Source organism: Platalea leucorodia (genome assembly GCF_965183815.1).
Source record: "Platalea leucorodia genome assembly, chromosome: Z".
NCBI classification, from domain to species: Eukaryota; Metazoa; Chordata; class Aves; order Pelecaniformes; family Threskiornithidae; genus Platalea; species Platalea leucorodia.
Genome location: NC_138858.1, coordinates 37,976,196 through 37,999,872, shown reverse-complemented (window position 1 = coordinate 37,999,872; position 23,677 = coordinate 37,976,196). Strand labels below are relative to the sequence as shown.

Here is a 23,677-nt window from a genome sequence, read left to right as displayed (position 1 = left end):
TTCTTTCTAAACTAAATAATCTTCTGGAATAACATGTATTTTGCTCTTTTTATCGGGTTACCTATTTCATACAGTTTAAAAAAAAAAAAAAAAACAACCAACAAAACACAAAACCAACAACTACAATGGCAGCAGCTTTCAGGCCACCGTCATTGTGCATAACGAGTTTATGTGAACACGTCACTGCCTTAATCCCTCTTAATCAAAAGAGACTATTAACAGAGGAGTCTCCAATGGAAGTTTCAGTTCAGTATTATTTCAATTTCATGTATTTTAAATAAAATCCAAGAATTCAACGTTATTCCAGAAACATTTGTCAGCTGACAGCTTTTGAGAAGGAAAACCATATAAATCAGACAATTCCAACAGTTCAATTTAATAGGTTTAAAAGTATTCTCAGAATGATACTTAAAGACTGAAGTATTTCTCAGTTGTGCAAATACTTCTAAGAGGTAAGGGGCTGACCAGTGTTCAAGACTGTAACAGTGGGGTCGGCTTCCACCAAAAGCAAAAAGAAAAAACGAAAGCAACTCTCACCCCGACATATATACCAGCCAAAGTATTATTAAACCCACACAATTTCCTGACCTCATGCATGGTATTGAATTTAAGAAAACAAGCAAACAGAAGAAAACCACCACCCATGTATCACTCAAATTAAACAATGATTTTAATGATTCAAACAAAAACATTCAGAAGTGATGCATGAAATATTTAACATGACATGCTGTATATACAAAGTCCTCCCTGAGAGAAAAAAAGTTTACTCCTATTTGTTTCAACTTCCCAGTGTCTGCCTTTGATTAATTAGTACTGATCAGGACAAAACTTATTTCCTCCTTCTATGAGCTTATACTTTGGCCTCAATCCTACATGCACCTTAGTTGCTACTTTATTCTATCAACTTGAATAAAGTCTCATTTCAAGCAAAATGTAATGTACAGTTTCCTCTAGATATGAGGTCCTTTCTTTGCAAGAAAGGCCAAAAAATCTTGTTATCTCTTCATAAGGCTGTTTCACATTGTACACGGAAGTTCCCTCATGACCAGTTTTAAGGTATACTTCAATACCTCAGATAACAGAGTTTAGAAAAGATAATAAATACTACCTTATTGCAGCTGTGGAGTTAAAAACCTTAGAGCACAGAAAACTCTGCTTCTGGAAAACCATTTCAAAATAGGCAGACTGTTGCAAATTGCATCATGTGGGGCTACTCTCCAGCTTGACTCCGCCTCTAGGTCCAACCACATTTCTCCCTCTCACAGTCCTCATGCAATGTAACTCTTTATAACAACTCTTCCTATCTCATTTAAGAGAAGGCAGTATGCAAGTATTGAATAATAAAGGAACTAAAATAAATATGCTAGGCAGTAAGAGGGTCAGAGGAGAAGCGTTGGTCAAGCAGCATGAAAAGGTTGACTTATCTTTTATTTCTGCTGCCAGCACTATTATTATTTGTCTAAACATAGAAGTGACTAGCTTCATCATTATTATCCTAAGCTGTTCCAAACACCCAACTGCAGGTGTCACACTGGTGGGATTTAAGGAACAATAGAAGATGCTGGCTGTTAAGAACATCTTCCAGTTTCTATTTTGCTTCTTGAAACTTTGAATTCACTTTTATTTTTGAAATACATCTCTAGTAAAGAAAAACATTTGTTCAATAGATACTCCTGCAGATATGTTCAGAAACCAGGTATGCAGAATGAGATGGGTCCTCGGCACAGAACCACTGACCAAACTAAAGCTTCCCATACTAATTAAAAAAAAAAAAAAAAAAAAAAATCAGTATTTCTTTACTTACACAATGCAAGTTACCTAACTTTTGCATTACTCAGTAATACAAGAAACTCTGCTTCAGACAAGAAGTCTGATATTCTTTCCTTGGTCCTTTCTACAGTAAGTGTTACAAATTGCAAAACCACTTACACTTAAAAAGCATTTTTCTGTCAGGTTTTCTTCGATTTAAGAAGCAAGTGCTGGAGCTCTCCCATATTCCTAACCCAAGTGTAAAACAAAGAGAGGTGTGGTTTTGTTTCAAAGTCTCACTGCACCTAAAGCAAAACAAATCTCAGATCTCAGTTCTTGTCTATTTCTGGAACATCAGCAAAAACATCGGCTAGGAAAACAACACAGTGACTAGTAGCTGAATTATTTATAGACATATAAGCTTAAGATACTAAATTTTACAGCTATATGTAGGAAAAGGACCTTAGAGATCTCTTGTCCTAGGATCAAACCTTTATTCTTCCAACTAAAAACAGCCACAGCAAACGCAACATCCAGAGGCACAGCACATGGCCTAACTGTATGTAAGTGAGTACCTGCAGCAGGAAGTCACTCTAGCAGCTTACGGACACTTCAACTTAAGAAACAGTGGAAGAATAGGAAGGAAAGAGGATGGAGGGCACAGAAATACAGAACACAAGGACAATGGCAGAGAATCAGTAGGGTGTACTCTCATCTCCTCCTTCCTCCAAACATCATTTGTTTAATTAGTTTCCCTAAAAATAGCCCTGAAAGAAATACATGCACACAGAAACACCTATTGAGAATCATCTGAATGCTCAGACTATAAGATAACTCAACTTTATATATATATATTAACAACCTTGACACAAGACGATGGATTTGTCCCTTTCAAGGGATATACTCTACCTACTACGTCCGCTCAGCATGTCAGCTGACTTAATGGATATTTAAGGCTCAAAGATAAAATATTCTTTCACAGTTGGTTCTTTAATTAGAAGAGTAGAGAATAGCATAAATTAGCCTTCAGACTGTACATACATCTCTTGCCCAGACTTCACTTTCATTTTAACACACTGCAAATCACACACACACACACACACACACACACACAAAAGGTTGCTATAACCATCTCTTGCAGTAGTTGCAAACAGCAAGAACAGCAGGGGGAAAACACTCATATGCATCACTGCTCCAAGAGAAAAGCCTGCCATGATTTGTTAGGTGTCACACTCTAACTGGATCTGTATAAAACAAAATATAGAATAAATACTAATTGCCAAATAGCACCATTTTCCACCAGTAGTTTTAAACAGTGTCTCTGTTAGGGAAGCCCTTAGCTAGCCAATTATTTGCTAATTTTACTTACCGGGTATTCCCTATGAAATCTATCCAAGCATTCAAGTTCCTAAAGATGTGGGGGACATGAAAATAACAATGTGCTAGCAGAGTCGCTTCCATAAAGGCACACACTGAAGACTGATGGTTTAGGAAACCCTTTGAGGAATCACTCCCTCTAGAAATTCTTCCTTCTGCTGAAACTTACTGAAGCTTGACATAGTAGTCAAAGAATAACTTCCTACTGCAATTCTATGCAGTCAAATCCCATTGTAGAGTCATCTCAACTTGCAGTGTCAGTCACACACATGGGAAAAGACTATTTTAAAAATCACAGTTTCACTGAAGATTATTAGAACATAGTTTAGATGATTGAGATGAACTGAAATTAGAGCGTACTGGGTTAATTACACAGCTTGAACTATAAGATTTCACTCAGTTTCTTCTTGACTGGACTCTATTTGTCAGCTGGTACTCAAACTGTAGGTCAAAAGCAGGGTATGTAGGCATTGTGCCTGATGTGCTTAAACTTACAAATGAAATTAACCAAACTTATTACAGCTTACATATAGATGCATGTTTTTCTCTTTACTAATTCTTTAACAACTAAATTAGGAAAACCACACATATTCTTTATTTTGCCATCATTGTAACAATTCCCCCCACCCATGCTCCATTTTCTCTTATTACATTTCCTATTACACCCCCAGTAATTCTACAATGTCCTCATCCAAACCAGAGAAGTAAAAGTGCTATATAGAGCAGTTTAGACAACATTATAGTGCTGCATGAGTTATTACAGATTGAGCATTACCTCAATATGCTAGTAGCACAGACTATAATATTCACCACCTCAACATCTTGGGGGTTTTGTGATCTTGGTTCTGAATACTTACATTAAAGTCAGTGTTCTGTAAGTAACAAAATTAGTTCAGAGCATCCTGCCAGGCTGCCCCCTGCATTTATTAAGCACTGAACTTAAAGCATTGACTGTATTTAAGGTTTTCAAACACAGTACTCGTAACTCTTTAGGAACTTACGCCTCAGACATCAAAAAGCATGGTTTTTGAAATACAAGCATGATTAGAGCTACCAAGAGACTAGATAATCCAGTGTTTGCAGCCAATCATGTCAGAACTTGTAAGCAACCTCACAAATACTCTGATCTGCCAGTAAGGCAGGCTACAAGATTCTAGGTAGGTCGGTAATTTTAAGATCTTTGTTTCAGTGTCTTACCATTTTTAAGTGATATCTTTTACCTTAAGCATTAAAGTGGATTCCAGAAAGTGATAATTTTTGTCTTCTGAAGTCATCGCTTTCAGATTAAGCATGTTATATTTTTGGATTTGCACTATACCATTTCTATAAATTAATTTTGTACTATTCTCTCACCTTTCATAAAACTGCAGCAGAGAACTTCATTTCTCATATCTGAGATGCTCCATCTCTCTCTCATATCTTTTTAAGTTAAAACATTATCATTTATTTTAAAAAGACAAGTTCACTAGAAGACTGACACTTTTTTCAAAAAGGAAATACTACACAGATACACACAATGAGCAATACAGATTCAAAGACAGTATGTTTTTAAAAGTCTTCTCACATCTGTTTTCATCATTATCTATAAAGAGTAAGATTTGATCATTATTGAAGAAGGAACTGAATTGTTATATAAATCTCACCCGATGTCAGTAAGAGGTGGTTTGTCCCGGCCTCTCTTGTAGCAAAGAAAAAGTTCAGGACTCTTTAGACTTCCATAGTTTAAGTTGGCTTGAAGGGCTGTAGGGGTGGCTTCAACACAGGTGTATCCCTCTGGGACAGTTTCACCAGCTGATTTAATTATCACAGCAATGTCAGTAATTGGAGCCTTTGGAACAGCTGACTTTGTTTCATGTCGGCTTATTTCTTGGTCCAGGAGGGTTGCAGTGTCTGTATCGGTGAGCCCTGCCACTACAAAATAGTCAGCCACTCGTGGACCTTTGTCTTCTATCATGGTTATGTCAGTACTTCCTGGGGAAAATAAAGAGAGAAATCAAACACTCTGCTTTCAAGCTAAACCCCTTCCCTCAACAAGTATGAGGATTTAAAACCTTTAAACAAATTGTTGCAAATAAGAGTTCCTGTATGGAGATTTCATGAAAATTCTAGGAAAATTCCAAAACAAGCTTTGATTTCTGCTGCTAAAAAAGATAGTACTGTCGGTAATTGGATGTCAGTTTTAGCACCGTAACAGTCATGTTTTAGCACAAGGAAGTTTAAGTGAGATAAAGAAGAACTCAAAGCTCCTAACACAGCAGCTACTCAGAAAATTGCTTGGTGTTAGCTATGAGACCATTCAAGCTCTTTGCAGGCTATAAATTAATGCAGGTACCCCTAACTAAAAGCATCTATATTTTTCTGCCATTGCTTAGTGAGTAATTTGACCACAGAATCGTGCTGCCCTTTTTTTTTTTTTTTTGAGAGAGAGAACAATTCCAAGCATAGGCTCACTAGTTTATCTTTTGCACATTTCATCCATTTTGTTTCATAATCTAGACCTAACAGTACAGTCTTGAGAATTCAGCTGGCAACTGTAACATCTGGAAGTAGTTTACAAAAATCACACATCCAAACCCACATTTCATCAGCTGATCAGGCAGTACACATCACTGCTCAGCTGCACATTCCAGATCTGGAAAGAGTTGTTCTCCCAATGCCAGGGATGTTCACTAAGCACATGATTTTAAGGCGGTGAAACGCAAGTTTCTATTAAGAGCAAAACTAGCTGACAGACTATGCTCAAATATCACAAGTACAATTTCAAGTACCTGATCTCATGAAATACCTATCTTTTTAGAAGTTGAGTGAGAAATATTTAAACAGTAGCTGCCAAGCAATAAACCTGAACCGTTATACCCCTTCAGGGAGCTAGGGACCACCTTCTTTTAGATCCTTGTGTTTCCATCACCAGATTTCTGGGGATCCCATCTAGAAAGCTAACCAAGCATGGGCATCTGGTTCCCATCTTTGAAAAAAAGACAGCTGCCAAGGTCCCACCTATGAAGTAGTGGTGGTCCACAGGTATTACCAAATAATAAGTGCACCAAAATTGAAAAGTGTCTTGTATTTAGAACGTCCTAGTCTGACAACTGCAGAAACATTGGCCTCTGCTAACAGAAAGGTGGTTTGGCAGAGACAGCATAATCCTGTCCCCTGCAACCTCATTTCTCCTCCTGTTCTTATCCTGCTCTTACTTACAGAAATTATACCGAAAAAGTATTTTCCATTGTCACACTTTGCAAGACTTTTAAAACTTCTTATCAAAAGTGTTCTGAGGACTCAACTAAAGGAAAAATCAGTTATTCATCCTGCATGCTTACTAAGAAATCTTAGCATAAGATTATGCAACTTAGGCACCAACCACTACATTGCAAGGTACTGTAGCACGAGATGAAAGTAAGGAGGGGAAGGGGAACTTCATGCAAATTTGTAGTACCTCTATACTCCAACTAACTCTATTTTTTATTTTCTAATACTGAAATGACAACACTTCAAATCCTTTCAAACCTCAAAGAATAGTACCTACACCCTTAAAAGACTCCTCTTCTTCAATATTTTTCCACAATGCTTTTCACAACATCACTTCAGTGTTCTCCAAACATTTTGGCTAACAGGTTTTGTAGGGCAATCCATAATCAGAGATCCTGGGAAGAGATACAGAAGTGTTTGGCTCCCCTGAAAAGGGGAAAGCCATGGGACAGCTACTCACATGACTGAGTTTTCAGGCCTAAAATATATGGATGCCATATCAACATGAGCAATAAAAGGTTTATTCAATTTGTCAGGTGTTCAGTGCCTAGGTCTCCTGAAGAACAAGAAAATTACTCCAAAGCCATAGCTACTTGTGAAGCTTCTGAATCACTTTCAGCTACAGAACTTGCAGCAGTTTACCCTTCTTACTGTCATGAACAACATGAAATTAATGATAAAGCCCCTTACAGGTAAACAAGTCAGCGTGAAATGCAGCGGTAATAACTTCAACTTAGTATCATATAAATTGGTACTTCTGTTAAAAGGTCCCTTCTCATTCTGCCATTGCTCATTCCCACCTTTGCTTTTGTCCAGAGCTTTGACAACTAGTTGGTGCAACCATGTAATGAACTGGAACAAGGAATTGCTCTGGCTGAACACTAACCTGGCAGAGACTGTTTAGCGTTCAACCAGAGCAGTTCTCCAATGATTCACTGTGTCAGCACAAAGGCAGCAGCAGTATGCCCCTTTCAGCAGCAGCACTGACTTGCACTGGATTAATCATAAAACTATGAAGTCTAAAATGTTTCAGTTTGTCTCTTAGACACTTGAACTTGTTCACAGAATTATAAAAACAAAGAAATAAAGAAATAAACCAACCTCTCCCCTAAAAGAAAGGAAAATCCTGAGCCAGAATACCTTGTATCCTGGAAAGTACTGTTTGCACTTGACATACGTGAAACCAAATTACTGGAACAAGCTGCTAAAAATAGCAAAATGGTTGGCATCATATAAATGTGGGTTTTTTTAAAAAACAAAATCTTTGTTAAACAATCCAGACTTTTATTACCTGCTATGTGTTCACACAGCTTAATACCATGTTCTCTCAATGCAACATTAAAATCATCACCCACATTTACTTTTAGCACACACAGCAGGAAATAAAACAGTAACGATAACAGCATACAACATCAAAAATCTCACAACAGTTCGTATTTTTAATCACAGCTATAGTTCCTGGAATTACACTAATGTTATCCTCAAAAGTTTTTTAAAGTGAAAATTCAGCTTTCCTGGGTAAATGGAGGGAGAAAAAATTCAAAAGACTTGAAAAATTAAATACCAAGATTTGGAAGGTTAGAATGCAAATGGAGAGAATCCATTCCCAAATTTTTACCAGTGGGGATCAATAAGACTGTAGCAATTAGTTGCTAAGGAGCATACACTTATATCTATGATTTTATATTTTTCTCTTAGCCATGGCTATGTTTTACTTGACAGAAACTCTGTGTAATATGTGGCAGGCAAAAGTCAGAGTCACCAGACAATTCAGCTGAGAAACCTGGCACACAAGCCTCATATGTCAGCACAACATTTAGAGAGTTTTTCAAAATGTTCTGCGTCTCTCAAAACAGTTCCCTTCCTTTTCCACATGGATAACAAAAGTTAATGTTTCAAGTAAGCACTACAACTCAGCTCTTGAAGAATTTATTCTCCAATTTCAGAAAGATTTAAAGCAACAGGATCTCCCAAAAGAGATCTTTAAATAATAGCTCTTAATTAAGCCACAGTTACCTTCTTTAATGCTATAGCTTTATAAATACAAATAGACAATAAACTATAAATTAGCAGATAGCCACCAAAACAAATAGAAACAGCAGAATTCAGTTAGTCCAAGGATACTTTGCCTTCTGAACTGCAGGAAAAAATAAACATATGATTTGTGGGGGAACAAGATGAATCCACTGCCATTTTCCACTATTTTGGGGATACCTCACGCAAGAATTAAGTACCACACTGCTCCTCTTAATAGACAAGGGAACAAACATTCTTCCAAGAGACCTTCTATCTTAAGTTTTATCACAGCAACTTTTCCCCACCATAATTTCAAGAGATACTGTCCTCTGTCAGTTTTCTATGAGTAGGTTTCTGTACATCACAAGACTAATAGGAAAACTCATAATTTAGAAAATATTGGGACTTTTATTGTAACACCCCATTACCCTGCAGGACAAAACCCAAATACAAAAAAATTCTAAAAATAAAAACTGTTACCTGTTCAATGTTGAAAATGCACGATATATTGAAGAAAAAGCCAACATACAAGACCCATGAAAGATTTTTTTTTTTTTTTTTAAAGTCTACAGAGATACTTCTGTTTCAGTCAAATAAACTGAAAACCAAAATTGGGAATTCTGTTTTAAGAACACGAGCAATAATACTGTTTGCGGAATTACAAACCTCCAAGTCCATATAGATCCATAAGGACTATGGGAAATTACTTAACTGAAGTCAGTTTTCCATTTCATTCACAGGCCACAATAAGAAAGTTTGCTATGAGCAGTTTAGGACCAAAATTTTTTTTTAAATAAAAGAAAAAAAAGAAGAAGAAGTCCTCAGAATAAAATATGTATTTTTAAAATCCCCATGCTTTTCTAAAAGGAATTCCCACTGGAATTAATTAGTTTTGTAGATGAAAAACAAACCCAGCCTGTGCAGACAACACTTAAAGGCACTTAGTACAAGTAGTCTAAGTCAAGAGGTTTGTTTAGCAAAAATATGCAGGAGCAAAAAAAAATAAATTCTTTTCACTGCTATATGCCAGAAATATGGCAAAGTGTTCTCCTCTCCCACAGTCCATTTAAGGTTGACCTCTCTAAAAAGACAACAGCCTTTCTCACAACCACAATGTAATTTTACAATTCTTCCATAATATCAAAACCAGAGCAATTCAACTATTAGCTTCATAGAGGCCATATCTCTTTCTTAAGGAGAGATTTCACAGTGAAACTGCCTTGGGGAAAGGGAATTTTGAACAATTATGAAAAAAATACTACATTATTAGACATTACTTCAGTTTATCGCCTGCTGTCTAAATCACCAGTTAGATTTTTCTTTCAATATAACTAGACGGCAATTTCCTCTCTTTAGCTGAATCACAACAAAGAGTTGTTCTTGCAAAGATATAAAAATTTGTGAGAGCAAGTTACAAGATGCCACAATGAAGTAAAGATGACAATATAAGTAAGTATTGTATTTGTATTTTATTTCATAGCTATGTTGCTTTTATCACATAGTTACAAGCTTTTCAATTCCAAAATGGAGATCATTAATTTAAAGTTCCAGTCTTCATTTAGAGGTTGCCACAGCTGAGGACTCCTTTAGATACCAAAAAAAAATTTTCTTCTGCATTACCTGCAAAACACGTAAAAAGGAGACTTCTCTAACATATTCATTTGTTGAAGTCTGCTTCAGCTACCTGTCATACTCTGTGTAATAGCAAATATTTATCTTAACATTGTTAGATCCACAACTATTTTCCTAAGACTCCTCCAACTAAATTCACTAATGACATAATTTGCCTTACCACTGCACCAGCTGTATGTAGTCAAGTAACGTTTGCTTAGAATACTCCATAAGTATGGTGAGCAGTACTTCATATCATATGGAATTACAGGAAAGTGCTTGTCTGCTCATCTAAAATAAAGACATAGATGCAGCAGAAAAGAATAACAGAAAAATTAGTACGCTAAAACCTTATTATTCTAGAAATTTTAGTTTATTTTCTAGTACTATTAAATGTTAGAAAGTTGCTATGAGAAAATACGCATGATGGGCAATTCTTTATCTTTCTAAAAAGTCAGAGAGTAGCATTTCTGCCTTTCATTTCAGTGTTTCATTTGAAGACAGTATTCACTGAAAGAAAAATCTGTTCTGAAAATAGTATCTGCAATGCACGATCCATTAACTTTGTCAAATGTTTAGGCCACCTCCTTCACTTTTGAAAAAGGCTCTTGGAAACGATGCCACACCGCACGTATAATCTTAAAAGTTTTCAAGTATTTCAGAAAGCATTTTAAACACACTTTGGACATCAGCATAACTAATATGCCAAATAACGTTGTGCAGAGCAGATACAGTACCGACTCAGAAACCACAAGCAACATAGCCATGTAAGTCTAACACACTATTCCAACTACGGTCCCCTTTTTGGCCTATCAACAGAACTTTTGCAGCCATCTTATTTTCAGGACCAAACTGCTATCACTACACAACACTGTCCCAATACCACATGGGCCTACCATGTTGAATAAAAGAAACTTTAGCACTTCTGAACCAACCTCTAATGCACAGTTTAGACCTGCTTGAAAAAAAGTAGTGGAGAAAATGAAACATCGTCCTTCACTTTCCAGGAACGTTCATCCCAGTAGAGACAAGAGGCCATTTTCGCAGAAGAGCTTTTCATTAATTGAAGTCTTGCATTCCTCAAAAGTCATGGCGTAATTTATGCTGTCTCCTTTTGAACCCGTGATAAAATAACAGAAGTCTAGAATTCTACGTACAGGTCTGTCTTAATCTTAAAAATATCTTAAGTGTCAAAATATACTCTAAAATTAGATTGGCAAGCCAGAGTAAGTCTAGAAACAAACGGTACAGGCAAATGCACTTTTTGGCAAGTGGAGTTAAAGAAAAGGAAACATAAGCTTTAAAAAACTGCATACAGCAGCAACCAAGGGAAAGGATACGTCACAAATGCCAATCTGATAATTTGCATACAAATGCCATACCTACACCTGACGCTACTAAGGAGAAGGTATTCTTGGAAACCTGTGTGTACGCACTCACTCCGGAAGAAGAATAACCACCCACAGAGTGGGTTCAGAGGTAGTTGTTTTTAAGGCAAAGGTTTTTAAGTGCAGGCAAATCCTTGAGTAATTGCTTGTTCCTTTCAGCTTCTGGAAAGAAGTGGCACAAATGCTGGCATCTCAATGCACACAAAGAATAAAATAAATTTATGTCAAGGGTGTGTGTGGATATCAAAGGTTTTTTCAGTTCACTCCTTACTGGACTGCTGATCTTAAATCTTTTTTAAAAAATTAGCATAAGGCTCAGGAGGCCAACTAATATAACTTTACCTGGAAAAATCAAGTTGGTCTTAAAAGCCTCTTATTTCCTCATCTCTGAGCACTCTACTACCTGCAAATAAAACTCACTACATACTATACACAAATTGAATGTAAAAAGTTCTTCTCAAGTTTATTTTTTACATAGCAAAAGTCTATGAAATAGAGTTGAACTTTGTTTATAAAAATCTCACTAGTTTCAGAATTCTGCTCTAAGCAAGCATCCACTAGAAAGAAATTAAATCAGATCAGTAAAAGCCTAACATCAGAGAGATGGCAGCCAGTTTTATAGACAAAACACAATCTTCCTGCAACTGAAGAAACATACACTGCAGTAAGTAGCAGTGAAGTAACTTTATTATCTCATACAATGCTCCCTTGAAAAAGCAGATGTCTTTTTAGTGACACTTTATAAGAAAGACCAACTCTTTCTTATAACCATTGACCTTTTCCTTCACTACCCACATGAAGACTCAGAACTGAGATATTCTTGACCCTAAATCACAAATAAAAATAAAGCCATAAACAGCTTTTTTCAGCCTATTTTCAATATAATCAAAGTCCAGAAATCTATTTAACTGAAAATACTGGTGAACTCATGGTCAAAGAACTGAAATTATAAAGGTATTTTTTTACAAGTGATTAATGGCTAACACATGACTTTGCAATTTACTGAACTCACTTGCATCCTCTTTCAGATACTGACAGTGCCCAAAAACTACTACGTGTGGAAACTACTACATACAAGTACTTGCTGTGTGGAAGCCTACAGCATGCATACACAGATGACTGAAGAACTTAGACAAGATGGGATACTTTCCCCATAACTGAAACTATTTTTGTAACCAGACTGCATAGGAAATAAGTTTTATTCCAGACTGAAGCATAACTTCAGCACTTTTTGTGCACTGTGGCTGAAAACATCTATTTTGAAAACAGCCTGCACAATTAAGATTTTTAAGCAAGGCAGATGCTAAACACAACTCAGGACTCCTACACAAATACTTGGTTTTGCAAGTGAATTATACTTGGCTATTGGCAGTAAAGAAGTTAAAAGAAAAATGTATACACGTTCTTCTCCAAGATTTATTCCCAAAATAAACTGGCCTAAAGACCAGGGAAGACAGCAGATTTGCTAAACAAATTTAAAAGACAAAGACTCTACTGGATGGATGCAAGACAATGTGTCAGGTCATGAGGAACACTTAGAAAATTTACTGGCTACAGTCTGAGTAAGAGAGAAGCATTACTATGTTTTTCAACCACTGCACTAGGTAAAACTTCATAGACAACACAAGGACTACCACAGGCACCTCACTCCCCCATGCAGAACTTAAGCTGTGTGACTGAGTCTTTATACATGCCACTTCTCTATTATCTCCAATTAATTAATCAGAAGAGAGAAGGTGTAGGAAAAGTTTGTATACCTTTCTGAAAATTCGAAAGAAACTTTCCCTGCCGTGGTAGAGAAGGGAGAGATCTGATTCTTTATTCACACAGGCCATTCTTTCATCTTGTGCTGATATTAAATAATATGATTGGTGAAGGCATGGGAAGAACAATTTGTTTCCCCTTTGTATAAAAGAATATTCACTGATGCTTGTTAAATCTTAATTTTATACCACAGCAACCAGTGCAGAATGTCTTTTAATGAGTGACTTTCAAAATGTCCCTGATTCATATTAAAAGCATTATGTAACATGCATACATGTTAGTTAAAATACGTAACCAGCAAGACAGCATACTTCTTGAAATAAAGCAGTATCAGCTATTCATTAAAACTGAAAATGGAAAAAAATTAAAACAAGATTTGTAAATGCCTTTGAAGACATGTTTGAAGAAGCTAAATCACTGTCATACACAGAAAAGAGATACAGCTAGGCTGCATCAAGCTTTCAGCTTGCCTCCATTCTTTCTGCACACATTTCAAATACCAGAATCACAGAGTGGTTTGGGTGGAAGGGACCTTTAAAGATCACCGAGTCCCCCTGCCATGGGCAGGGACATCTTCCACTAGACCAGGTTGCTCAAAGCCCTGTCCCATGTGACCTTGAACACTTCTAGGGATGGGGCATCCACAACTTCCTGGGCAACCTGATCCAGTGCCTCACCACCATCACTGTAATAAATATCTTCCTTATGTCCAAGCTAAACCTACCCTCTTTTAGTTTAAAACTGTTGCCCCGTATCCTGTCACTACAGGCCTTGGTAAAAAAATCTTTTATGTAGTATTTTGCAACAGTGGTAAAGATAAAGGCATGACAAAGTTGGTGCGAAGAAACTGATGACACTGATGAAAAAAGAAAATTTTTTGCAGAAACGGGTGGTCTTAAATCAGAACAATAAAGTTTACTCACCTGGGACAACAGAAGGTAGGACCTGAAAGCCTGAACTTAGCAAGTTCGACCAGCAGTGAGGATTTGGACACTTCAGAGTTTTGTCTCTAGGACTGTTTATAAAAATCAAATCTAAATACAAATGCTAAAGGACTGAAACTACTATTAGATATAATGGTTAGTACTAATACTATGAATACTATTTTTTAAAACTTCACATTAGTGGAAATGCATCAATTATAGTGCTTTCTTCAGCTTTTTTTTTTTTTTTTTTAATTATTTCCTAGTTGTATTCCATAGCAACAGAAATCACAACTCGTGTGATTTAGTCAAGTAACCATAACTGTTATTTCATTTCATAATTTATGACAATGTGATATGCATTCCAAAAAAGAAAGTCTTTAAATGCACATCTAGGAATTCTTTGTTACTGACAGGCTGTGGCAAATAATCTGTGAACTACTTTTTTTCTACTTTAATCCTGTTCAGTGCTAATGGTATGCTTGAAGTAATGTTGCCTTACCTTGTCTTTGGTTGTGGGGGTGTGTGTGTGTACATATTCATGGTATATTCTTACACATGGTAAAATGTGCTTCGTAGAACTCATATATAGACATGTCCATGTAACTTCCCTATGTGTTGCTAATGACATCTTAAGTGTTTGATAATCTCCTTGGTTCATCTGAATTCATTTAACGTTGTTGAATAGTCTAGTTTATGATGTTCCATTCTGTAGTAATTTTAAATCACCTGTGATGCATACGCAAGGTCTGATTTCTGCTGTCCCACGTGCACCAAACTGAAACGCATAAGCTGGAGTTGCACACTTATCTGAGTAGAAATGGGCTTGCTTAAAAGTGACTATGGTATGGACATGCATACTGATGTGAGCAATAATAGTGAAGATATGCTGGAATGGACAAACAACTGAGTGCAAGCTCTTTGGGAACCCTGTGTGTATACGCCAGTATGTTGTGGTTGTTAAATCGTAATATTGATGACTGTCTTTGCTGCTTACATTTAAGCCTGTGTGGGTATATATGTGTGCTAGTATCATATCTGTATTTTGTGTTTAAAAAAAAACAGTCTAAAATTTTGATTGCCAGATATAGTCCATGATTGCATTGCTCGTTGCTTTTCAAAGTGACTTCAAGTATTAGCTTCCATGTCTTGAAATCCACTTAAACAAAGATAAAATTTGAGGCAATTAGAACAAAAGCAATCATTCTGGTTTATTGAATACGGTTAACATTGAGAACCACCTTCACTTAGAAAAACTAGAGTTGCAAAAATAACTTAGCAGATATGCAATGCCCACCTTCTACCTCTCTTAACACAATCAGCTGTAGAACAAGAATGGTTGGATGTCACCCGTGACTGGGTCTGAACATGCACGTATGCAAATACAGGACCATTCCTTTGTAGCAGTTTTCAAGTAAACATTTGAGAATGTAATGGTTAAACAACTGAAACAGGTTACAAGCTACACGCTGATTATCTTATAAAGGTCTATAACATTGTAAAAAAATAAACTTAAGGACAAGGTGAAAGATAAAAAGCTTGCCAATTACATTTAATGAAGTATTCCTATAGGATGGCTTTTATCAGTTAATTGAAGTTCATCCAGACAACAAGTTGTATCAAGGTCCAATACTGCAAATAATCTAAACTGGCTTTTTGTGTCAGATAGATAGCTAAATTGTTGCAATTTGCACACATTCAAAGAAAAAATGTTGATTCTGTACTAGCTGTTTGTGTACCAGACTGTTTTCTGACAGCATCCGAACACGAAAATCAGGCATAAAATGAATGCAATCAGCTTGGTGGGAAAGTTTTCTAAAGCCTTCCAAATAGGTCAGGGTACTACAGTAGGAAAGAAGCAGAAAAATCGTATCAAGTCACCTCAGGTAAGAAATTCCTATAGAAGCAACGGCACCAACCCTAGAAGCAATTTGATGGAACAGTTGCCATCTTTTTCCCCCACCTGTGCAAAAAAGTTCTCAGAGCACCAAGTTCTGCAAACTGTAAATGTCCGAGAACAAAATCACTTCTCCTTTAAGCTCCTGAAATGTCAAATACAGGTCTATAGTTAATGCTGAAAAACAAACTGTATTTTATAAATTAATTAAATAAAAAAATCTTAAACATCAAATTAGCAGACATACTTAAAACCCAAAGACCAAAGGCTGGTCCCACCTCATTTCCACGAGAAGATTTTTTTCCACACTTTTAATTGTAACTCCTACGATGGCTGAAGCCATCCATAATTATTTAAAACTTGACTAAGATACCTGGTATCTCTCTTTGGGAATTTGTTACTGATGTTTTCATGAGAGCCACTAAGAAATACACCATTCATATAATGGGAAACAGGTGTCTGTATTCTTCCAGCGCAGTATTCCTTTTCAATTTCAAACCGTGGGCTGTGAAATGATGCAACAGTGTGCTTTATTTGAAGAAGGGGTGGTGAGAAAATGAACTGACTTTCGCAAATCCAGTATCATAGTAAGTGATAATTACATAGCAATAATTCTCTAGTTTTGTAAGGCATATACAGTTGGCCACTTAAGCATCAATTTTGTTACTGAGAAGTCTTACAGCTTTTCAGACCTGTTTTAGAAACAAATGGAGAACATTTTAAAATAATTTTGCCCTTAAACAAAACATATTATTGTTCTCCATTACCCTGAATTTTCTTTGCATCGTCTATGTTTTCCTGTCCTGTGTGCAATTCCTTGGATTGCTGGAGCAAAAACTATCAGAAGAAGGGAGGAAACTAGTCACAAATGTTCAGCGTTATATTTAATGAATTGGAATTATTCAGAAAAGACACAAAAGCAAACTACTAACTATTCAAGATTCTTCTTAGGAAGAACTGTGCTTTTAGTCTGATTCTTTTCCAGTTGTCAGCAAAACCAGTTACCATTGCTACAAAACAGTGGGGCAATGATGTTATGATATAAATGCTTGTATCAAACATAATAAAGCTTTCGGAAGCAAAGTTTTGTGATAGCAATTTGAACAGCTACTTATCACTTATAAGTGACTGAAAGTATCACTAGGTTAATGGACCCTGTGATCCAGGATGCTCAGGGGTATGAAAATGGCCCTCAGAAAAATACTAAGTGGAGAAAGAGAGAAAAAGAAAAGAAAAAAATCATTCCAGACTATCCAGACTATCTCTTCCATATTCAACAGTTCAAGTTTTCTTATTGTACAGTAATTTTAAGTTGTCCAATGGTATAAAAATTGGAGCAGTTACAGACATGTGAGGCCAAAAAAACAAATTCTGAAGTGACCTACAAAGTCTAGAAGAGAAGCAGCTGGAATCAATGAAGGCAAGTTTGGTACCAGTATATTAAGTTCTACTGCCAAGGACAGAAAATAGAAATGGAAAGGATGTGAGAAGGGAAGAATGATAATCAGCAAGCAGTCCAACTACACTCGTTTAATAAACCAGGTTAATCTTGTTTCATCAGTGTTGTACCCGAACTGTTCTTTCACAGAACAGAAGATGGCAACTACTCCAGAGGCTGCAAAGAAAATAGTTCAAGAGAGAAAATTAAATAATAAATAGAGAGATAATTTAATAATAATAATTAACAATAATATTATTTATTTATAAATACAATATAAATAAATATTGTTATTATTATTATTATTATCAGAGCAAGGGAAGTACTTTATAAAATGCACTTACTGCCCCAGTTGCAAGCTTTAAAGGTTAGCCATGCTCAGTATTATGTAATGAGTGAAACATCTGCAGCCCTGGAAACATTCTTTGTTAGAGAACTCTTTCTGTAATTGGAAACTCTGTTGGAACAAAGCCAAATATAGTAGCCTGAAACAAAAATATAACAGTGAAGAAAAAGTCAAGAGACAATAGTCCAGTGGCTAAGTGCCCTCCGGGAGCCCAAATCTCCTAGACTGCTTTTTGTAGGTTTTTTGGTGCCCTTTTTTGGTTGGGGTGAGGCTGGACTGTGTTTTGGTTTTGAGAGGTCAAAGGAGACAAGAAAAGATGTTCTGTTTCAAATCCTCCAGAGAGGTTACTCAAAGCAAGCTGGAAGAGTTCGAGATATTCTTTTTCTTGTTGCTCTTTCTACTAACCATTGACATAATTACTAGCATTGAAATTATTTTGCCAGAATCTCCAGTGACAGAAATTTGCCAGATCACAGCATCATGATTGATTTCATTTTTCTTAGCTGCCTACAATACAATCAGCCATATGCCACTTGAAATCGTCTCCTAAGGGGTCCACAAATCCAGAGTGGAAAACCCACTCACTGGTTTTGAGGAACATGATTTTCCTCATTTTTATTTTTTGGGAAAAAAAATGCTGCAGGAAGGCGTCATTCTTCTCTGTAGGTCTCTCCATAGACAGCTTTATCACATCGAACACAGGCTGCTTCATTGGCACTTTCAGAGCCTCACAGCCTATCCCCACCCCACTGAACACCTTTCCTGGCTATCAAGAGGATGACTCCCATTTCTGGTTGGCCTATGACACCAGCCTCAAACCACTCACTTTAATGTCAGCATTTTCATTCTTTCTCGGCTGCTTTTCAAGCTTGGCAGGAGCTTATTAACACTTCACAAGTCTGCCTTTTAATCCTCTTGCCAACTCCTCATTAAGAAACTCTCTCTTGCCAAGATGGCTTAAAAAAGTCCAAACCACATGCTTGACAGCAGTTAGAATATTCATGCTTTTGGTCTTACACTGCAGCAGTGAGAATCTTACAGGAGGAACTGTCTTTTTGCTCTTTATGCTGCACCAGGCACACCACAGTCTTGATCTGCAGCACATTTTTGCAGTCAGAGTTTGCATTAGCACATCTGCAGCAAATGCAGAAACAGTGCAGGCTAGTAACACCTCTACATCACTCACTTCGCAGGTCACCTCACAATGAAGTTACTACAAACATAAATCACGCGTTAAGAAGCTTAGGCAGGAGTATGATTCCTGAAAACTTATGTCCTCGACTTTTGTAAGTGTTTTTTGTATTGTCAAATGTTTTAGCAAAACTTTCTAAAGACAAGCACTTTGCTTAGTATCTAAGCTACTCTTCCCATTCCTAGATAAAGGCTAATAGAGAAATGGATCGTGACAATCTAAGAAAGTGCAGTGTCAATGACTGCCTCCCATGTCTCTTCTAATTTATTTTAAAGAATATTCACAAGAGGACCCATGCAACCATACTCCAGTCCAGTCACAACTCCAAAAGCCAGAACAAAATGGACCAAAACCACCTAAAGGATAGTAAAGCTATCATAATATTAAAAGTACGTAAATGGAAAAGCACCCAAAAATAAAAGTCATCAAGTGGACTGTGTATCTGCAAAAGCATACATGTAAAGTGATACAAACTCTTCATTATGACTACAACTCTTGCTCCAGAATAAACATAAAAATATTGCTTAAGTTTGTACTGACAAAGATAAATTTTATCCACAGACAAGAAAATGTTTTCATTCTGTGGAAAATCTGATTTTCTTGTTTCTCTTCTGTTAAAATTTTCAGTCACTTCTGAGACAACTAATTTTTACACAGAAACTCATCACAAAACCAAAAAATCTTTTTTCCCTCTGTATTCTTCAATGTGTGTAAAGAAACTTAGGTTTTCACCCCTTAAAAGCCATTGGTTATCAACCCTTGCTTTTTGCTGTGCTCACTTATATTCCCGAGTATATATATTCAGGAAAACTGAGTATCTGAATCCATTAAAGCCCATAGTTCAGTCTTCTGAATGTACGTCAAATGTGAGATCATTAGAATATTAAAATGACGTTGTGTATTTTATGAACTTCTGCAGAAAATAATCACAAAACATAATACATTGGAAAGGTACTACTTACACAGGCAAATGTATCAATAAATATTTTCCTTAAACACTAAAATAAGCTGTCAAAGGATAGCAAGCTTGAGATTCTTTGTCATGAAGCCTTATCACTCACCAGTTGGGAAGTAAATGTGAAGTTTGACATTACACATATTTTGATCCTTCTCATAATATTATCATCTAACACTCAAAATATCTATACTGTATTACTCAACACAGTGGTGGAGTTCTCAACAAAACAAAGGAAACTTGATTTTCTGGGATGAACTATACAGATTTTAAACAGTAAAAGAAGTGCTTAAATCAGATCATCGCTAAGAGCATACCTGCTTAGTTACAATACAAACAGAGAAAAGGGACAAAAAGGTTACCTTTTTTAAAACTTCAGCAAACATTACTAGCAGCATCTGACATACTTGCCTAAAACTCTGGAGAAATATCCCTTCAGAGAGCCTAAAACTTACCTACGGTAGGATTTTGAAAGCAGCTTTAAATTTTCAGAATATTCAGTCATATTCTCTCTTGTGCAAAGAGAAAGCAATGCAAAAAGCAATGTCGATTTACTGTTTTATACTGTTGTGCCCTTCGTGTTCTTGTTATTACCCTTTATTATTTGCAATATCCATTTCTGTCATAATTTAACACAGGCACTTGTCTTCCTATTTAAAATACTCTTCATGCACGTTTTTATGTATTTTTTGATACATAATGTTTTTATTGATTTAGTAATACATTAGAAATGAAAAATCTGGTCTCCTGAAGCAGGATCTGGCTATTGTGGACATAATTCACAATTATTACCATTCCTATTTCCAATTTAACCATCTAGGAATGGATTAATTCAATTTACTTAAGAGGACTGATCTCCAGTTTTTCCAAATTGTTTGGAAATTCAAATGGACATCCTTTCCCAAGATTTGTTCCCACACGACTTACACCACAGCACAGTCCCATCCCTCTACCCAATGCTCAGTTGCTGTGGCATGCACAAAATGTTTGAGGCCCCTACATTCATTTCTCTGCACAGGGTGGAGTGGCATTCACAATTTCTCTCTTTGGGGAAGGAAAAAAAAAAAAAAAAAAGTATACCTGCCCTCACAATCTGCGCCCAAGTATACAGTAGTGGAACATCCTCATTCTCTTCCACTGATACTGCTCCATTGTACATTTTACTGGCTCTGGGAAGAGGCAAGTGGGATGACAGTTACATAGTCAGAAGATTTACCAGCGAGGTGGGCTACCAGCATTTCAGTCCCTGCTCAAAAGAAAGGGACTGAAGGGATCACACAGCCCTCTATAACACTCTCTTTTTTCTTTTTTCCTTCCTCTGTCATTTTTTAACAGGTCTAGGGCAGCATCAATACTCTATACAGACAAAAAGAGTAGGGATACAAATGGAGTGATATAGGATAATTTTGCACTTACCAACCTGGACAACTCAAATGCAAAGTATTTCAACTCAGACGTTCAGTCCAGCAAGCGTATTGGTTAAGGATGAGATTTTTAAAAAGGTATAAGAGACAATTAGGCACTTGAGGCTCAAAGCAGTTTCCCTTCTCAGGTTTGTGCATCATCTGGCTATTAATATAGCTAGGAAAACAGTTTAAAATTAGAGGAGTGACTTATTAAATAAGATTTTTTTTTTCCCCTAGCAGAATCAGTCAGATCAAAGAGACTAAGAAGGAGAGGTTTTAAGATTAACAGTGCAGACACTGTATATCTGAATCTGCCAGAAGACAGAAGAAAAGCTATAAATGTCTTCGTGCAGGATTTGTTCTGTTTTCTTTAAAATAAACTGCAATGTCACATTAGTCATTACATGCATGGTGAATGAGTCATCATAACCCAAAGGAACTTAAGGTTTTCACATGTAACTATCTTACAAGAAGATGCCTACAAAAAAAGTTCAAAGCAGAAATGCAACAAAGTGTATACATCAGAGTTTGAAATGACACTGCCTTTTTAAGAAAGTGAGTGAAAGAGTGCACAAAAGAATTCTGCTATTCAGAGACATACAGGTATTCTGGTATAAGCCCCTGTGTAAGTATACCACCACCAGCAAAACCAATTTTTCGTTTGCAAAGTCTGTTCTGTTTATGACTTGTGATTTTGTTATACCAGTAAAACTTCCAAGTTTGCCTACACAGTTTATTAGTATTGGAAAACTTTAGTGATATGCTTATACTTTATCCACCTAACAAAACAAACAGTCCTATACAGGGAGAATTATTACTTAAAGCCTAAGCTAAGGCATAACTACAATTTAAAAAAAAAAAAAAAAAAGGTGAAGTAAGGATGCATCCCCAAGGTTATGCAAGAATTTAAAGTCAGAAGAAATTCACATCTTTCACTGATGATTCTAACTGCAAGAATTCACTTCGACTCAAATAAACATTATACAGGAGACATGTAGTCTTGCTTTTTCTGGTTTCATCACAACTTTGAGAAAACAGTAACATGTTGATGGAGTTAGGAAGTTTTCTCTTTTATGTCCTGCTTACCCTTTAATATTCAGAACTGAAAACAAACCTGGACATGACCAATAAGAGACACACTGCTCCCATTCATTAACAAACCACATCTATACACCACAGTGGTTCATGACTTAGAAAGCTTACAAGAAAATGACTTGTACTCTTCCTCCTCCTGCCAAATCCAAATTTTATTCGTAGATGTTTGTGGCACCTATTCAGAAAACTAAACTTAACCTCACATGGTTGGCTTTCCTAGGTTCCTTCTACAGGAAGTAAGAGAGGAGCTTCAAACGATAACTGAGGGCACCTAAAGTCAGGCTTTCATTGGGAATTACCCCCTAAAAACCACGTGGTGCATAACAGGGGATGAGGGGAGCTGAGAAAGATGGATCTCCCTAGGCTAAAATTAACTTCTGTCAATATCCCTCTTCATTCACATCTTTGGTGGTTTAAGAAGCTTAACAGGTACAAGACACATATGATTTACATACATTAAACATTTCTCAGGCTATCCACACCCTTGAAACTATTTCCCCTGGCAAACACACAGCTTATTTTTTATGATTTGTTTTAAGGAAACCTGCAAAAGATATTGTCTATGCCTTCAAAAAAAAAAAAGTGAAAACCAAAAAAACTCAGTGTACTTAAGTTCATACTACCTTCAAATATAACAATTTTCTGCCACTTATACCTAGATACCCAGCAGTTTATAGTCTCATTAGGGTCATACATTACTTAGAATGTCACTGGGAAAACTCAAGCATCAAGAAAATAATGAAGGCATAGGTAGAAATGACTCCCTAGTCTAGGTGAGCTGCTGCTGTTACTTCCAAGGATGGCTGGCTGATCAACTGTTGAGAACTGGCCACACCAGTTTTCATATTTTGCAATAGTCCCATTCAATGATCAGAGTAACCGACTGAATAACCTGTTGCTGTGACTCAGCAGTTTACTGTATTTTTCCTTTCTATAACTTTCTCTTAGAGCGAGATGGATATCCTGTAGAAGTTTCAGGGCTTAACTATATAGCTACAGATGCCTTGATTTCTTGCTTTTCCTGAAACATTAATTAAGTGCTTTAACTTCTTTTTCTTCATATGGTGCTCCTAGGTAGCTGCTCTCTAGTTGTGGTCCTCTTTCTCCTAACTTCAACTACACTTCTATCCCTTCTCAAAGCAGAAAGATACAGTTTACACATTATATAGACATGGCTGGAGGATATCTTACTCGCAAGACTTATACCTATGTCAGGTTTCTTATCTGGGTGAGAGTACAGTTTCTTCCCCAGAGACTAACAAAGAAGGCTG

General features: G+C 36.5%; 1 protein-coding gene across 4 annotated transcripts in view; it reads right to left on the bottom strand.

The window, feature by feature from the left end:
* DENND4C (DENN domain containing 4C) overlaps positions 1-23,677 on the bottom strand; it is a 78,331-nt gene that overhangs the window by 49,986 nt on the left and 4,668 nt on the right. For all 4 annotated transcript variants that reach the window (XM_082336798.1, XM_082336796.1, XM_082336797.1 and 1 more), the window contains exon 2: positions 4,770-5,097. In XM_082336798.1, coding sequence (XP_082192924.1) covers positions 4,770-5,080 — 311 coding nt within the window. In that variant the 5' untranslated portion in view covers positions 5,081-5,097. The remainder of the gene's footprint in view (positions 1-4,769; positions 5,098-23,677) is intronic.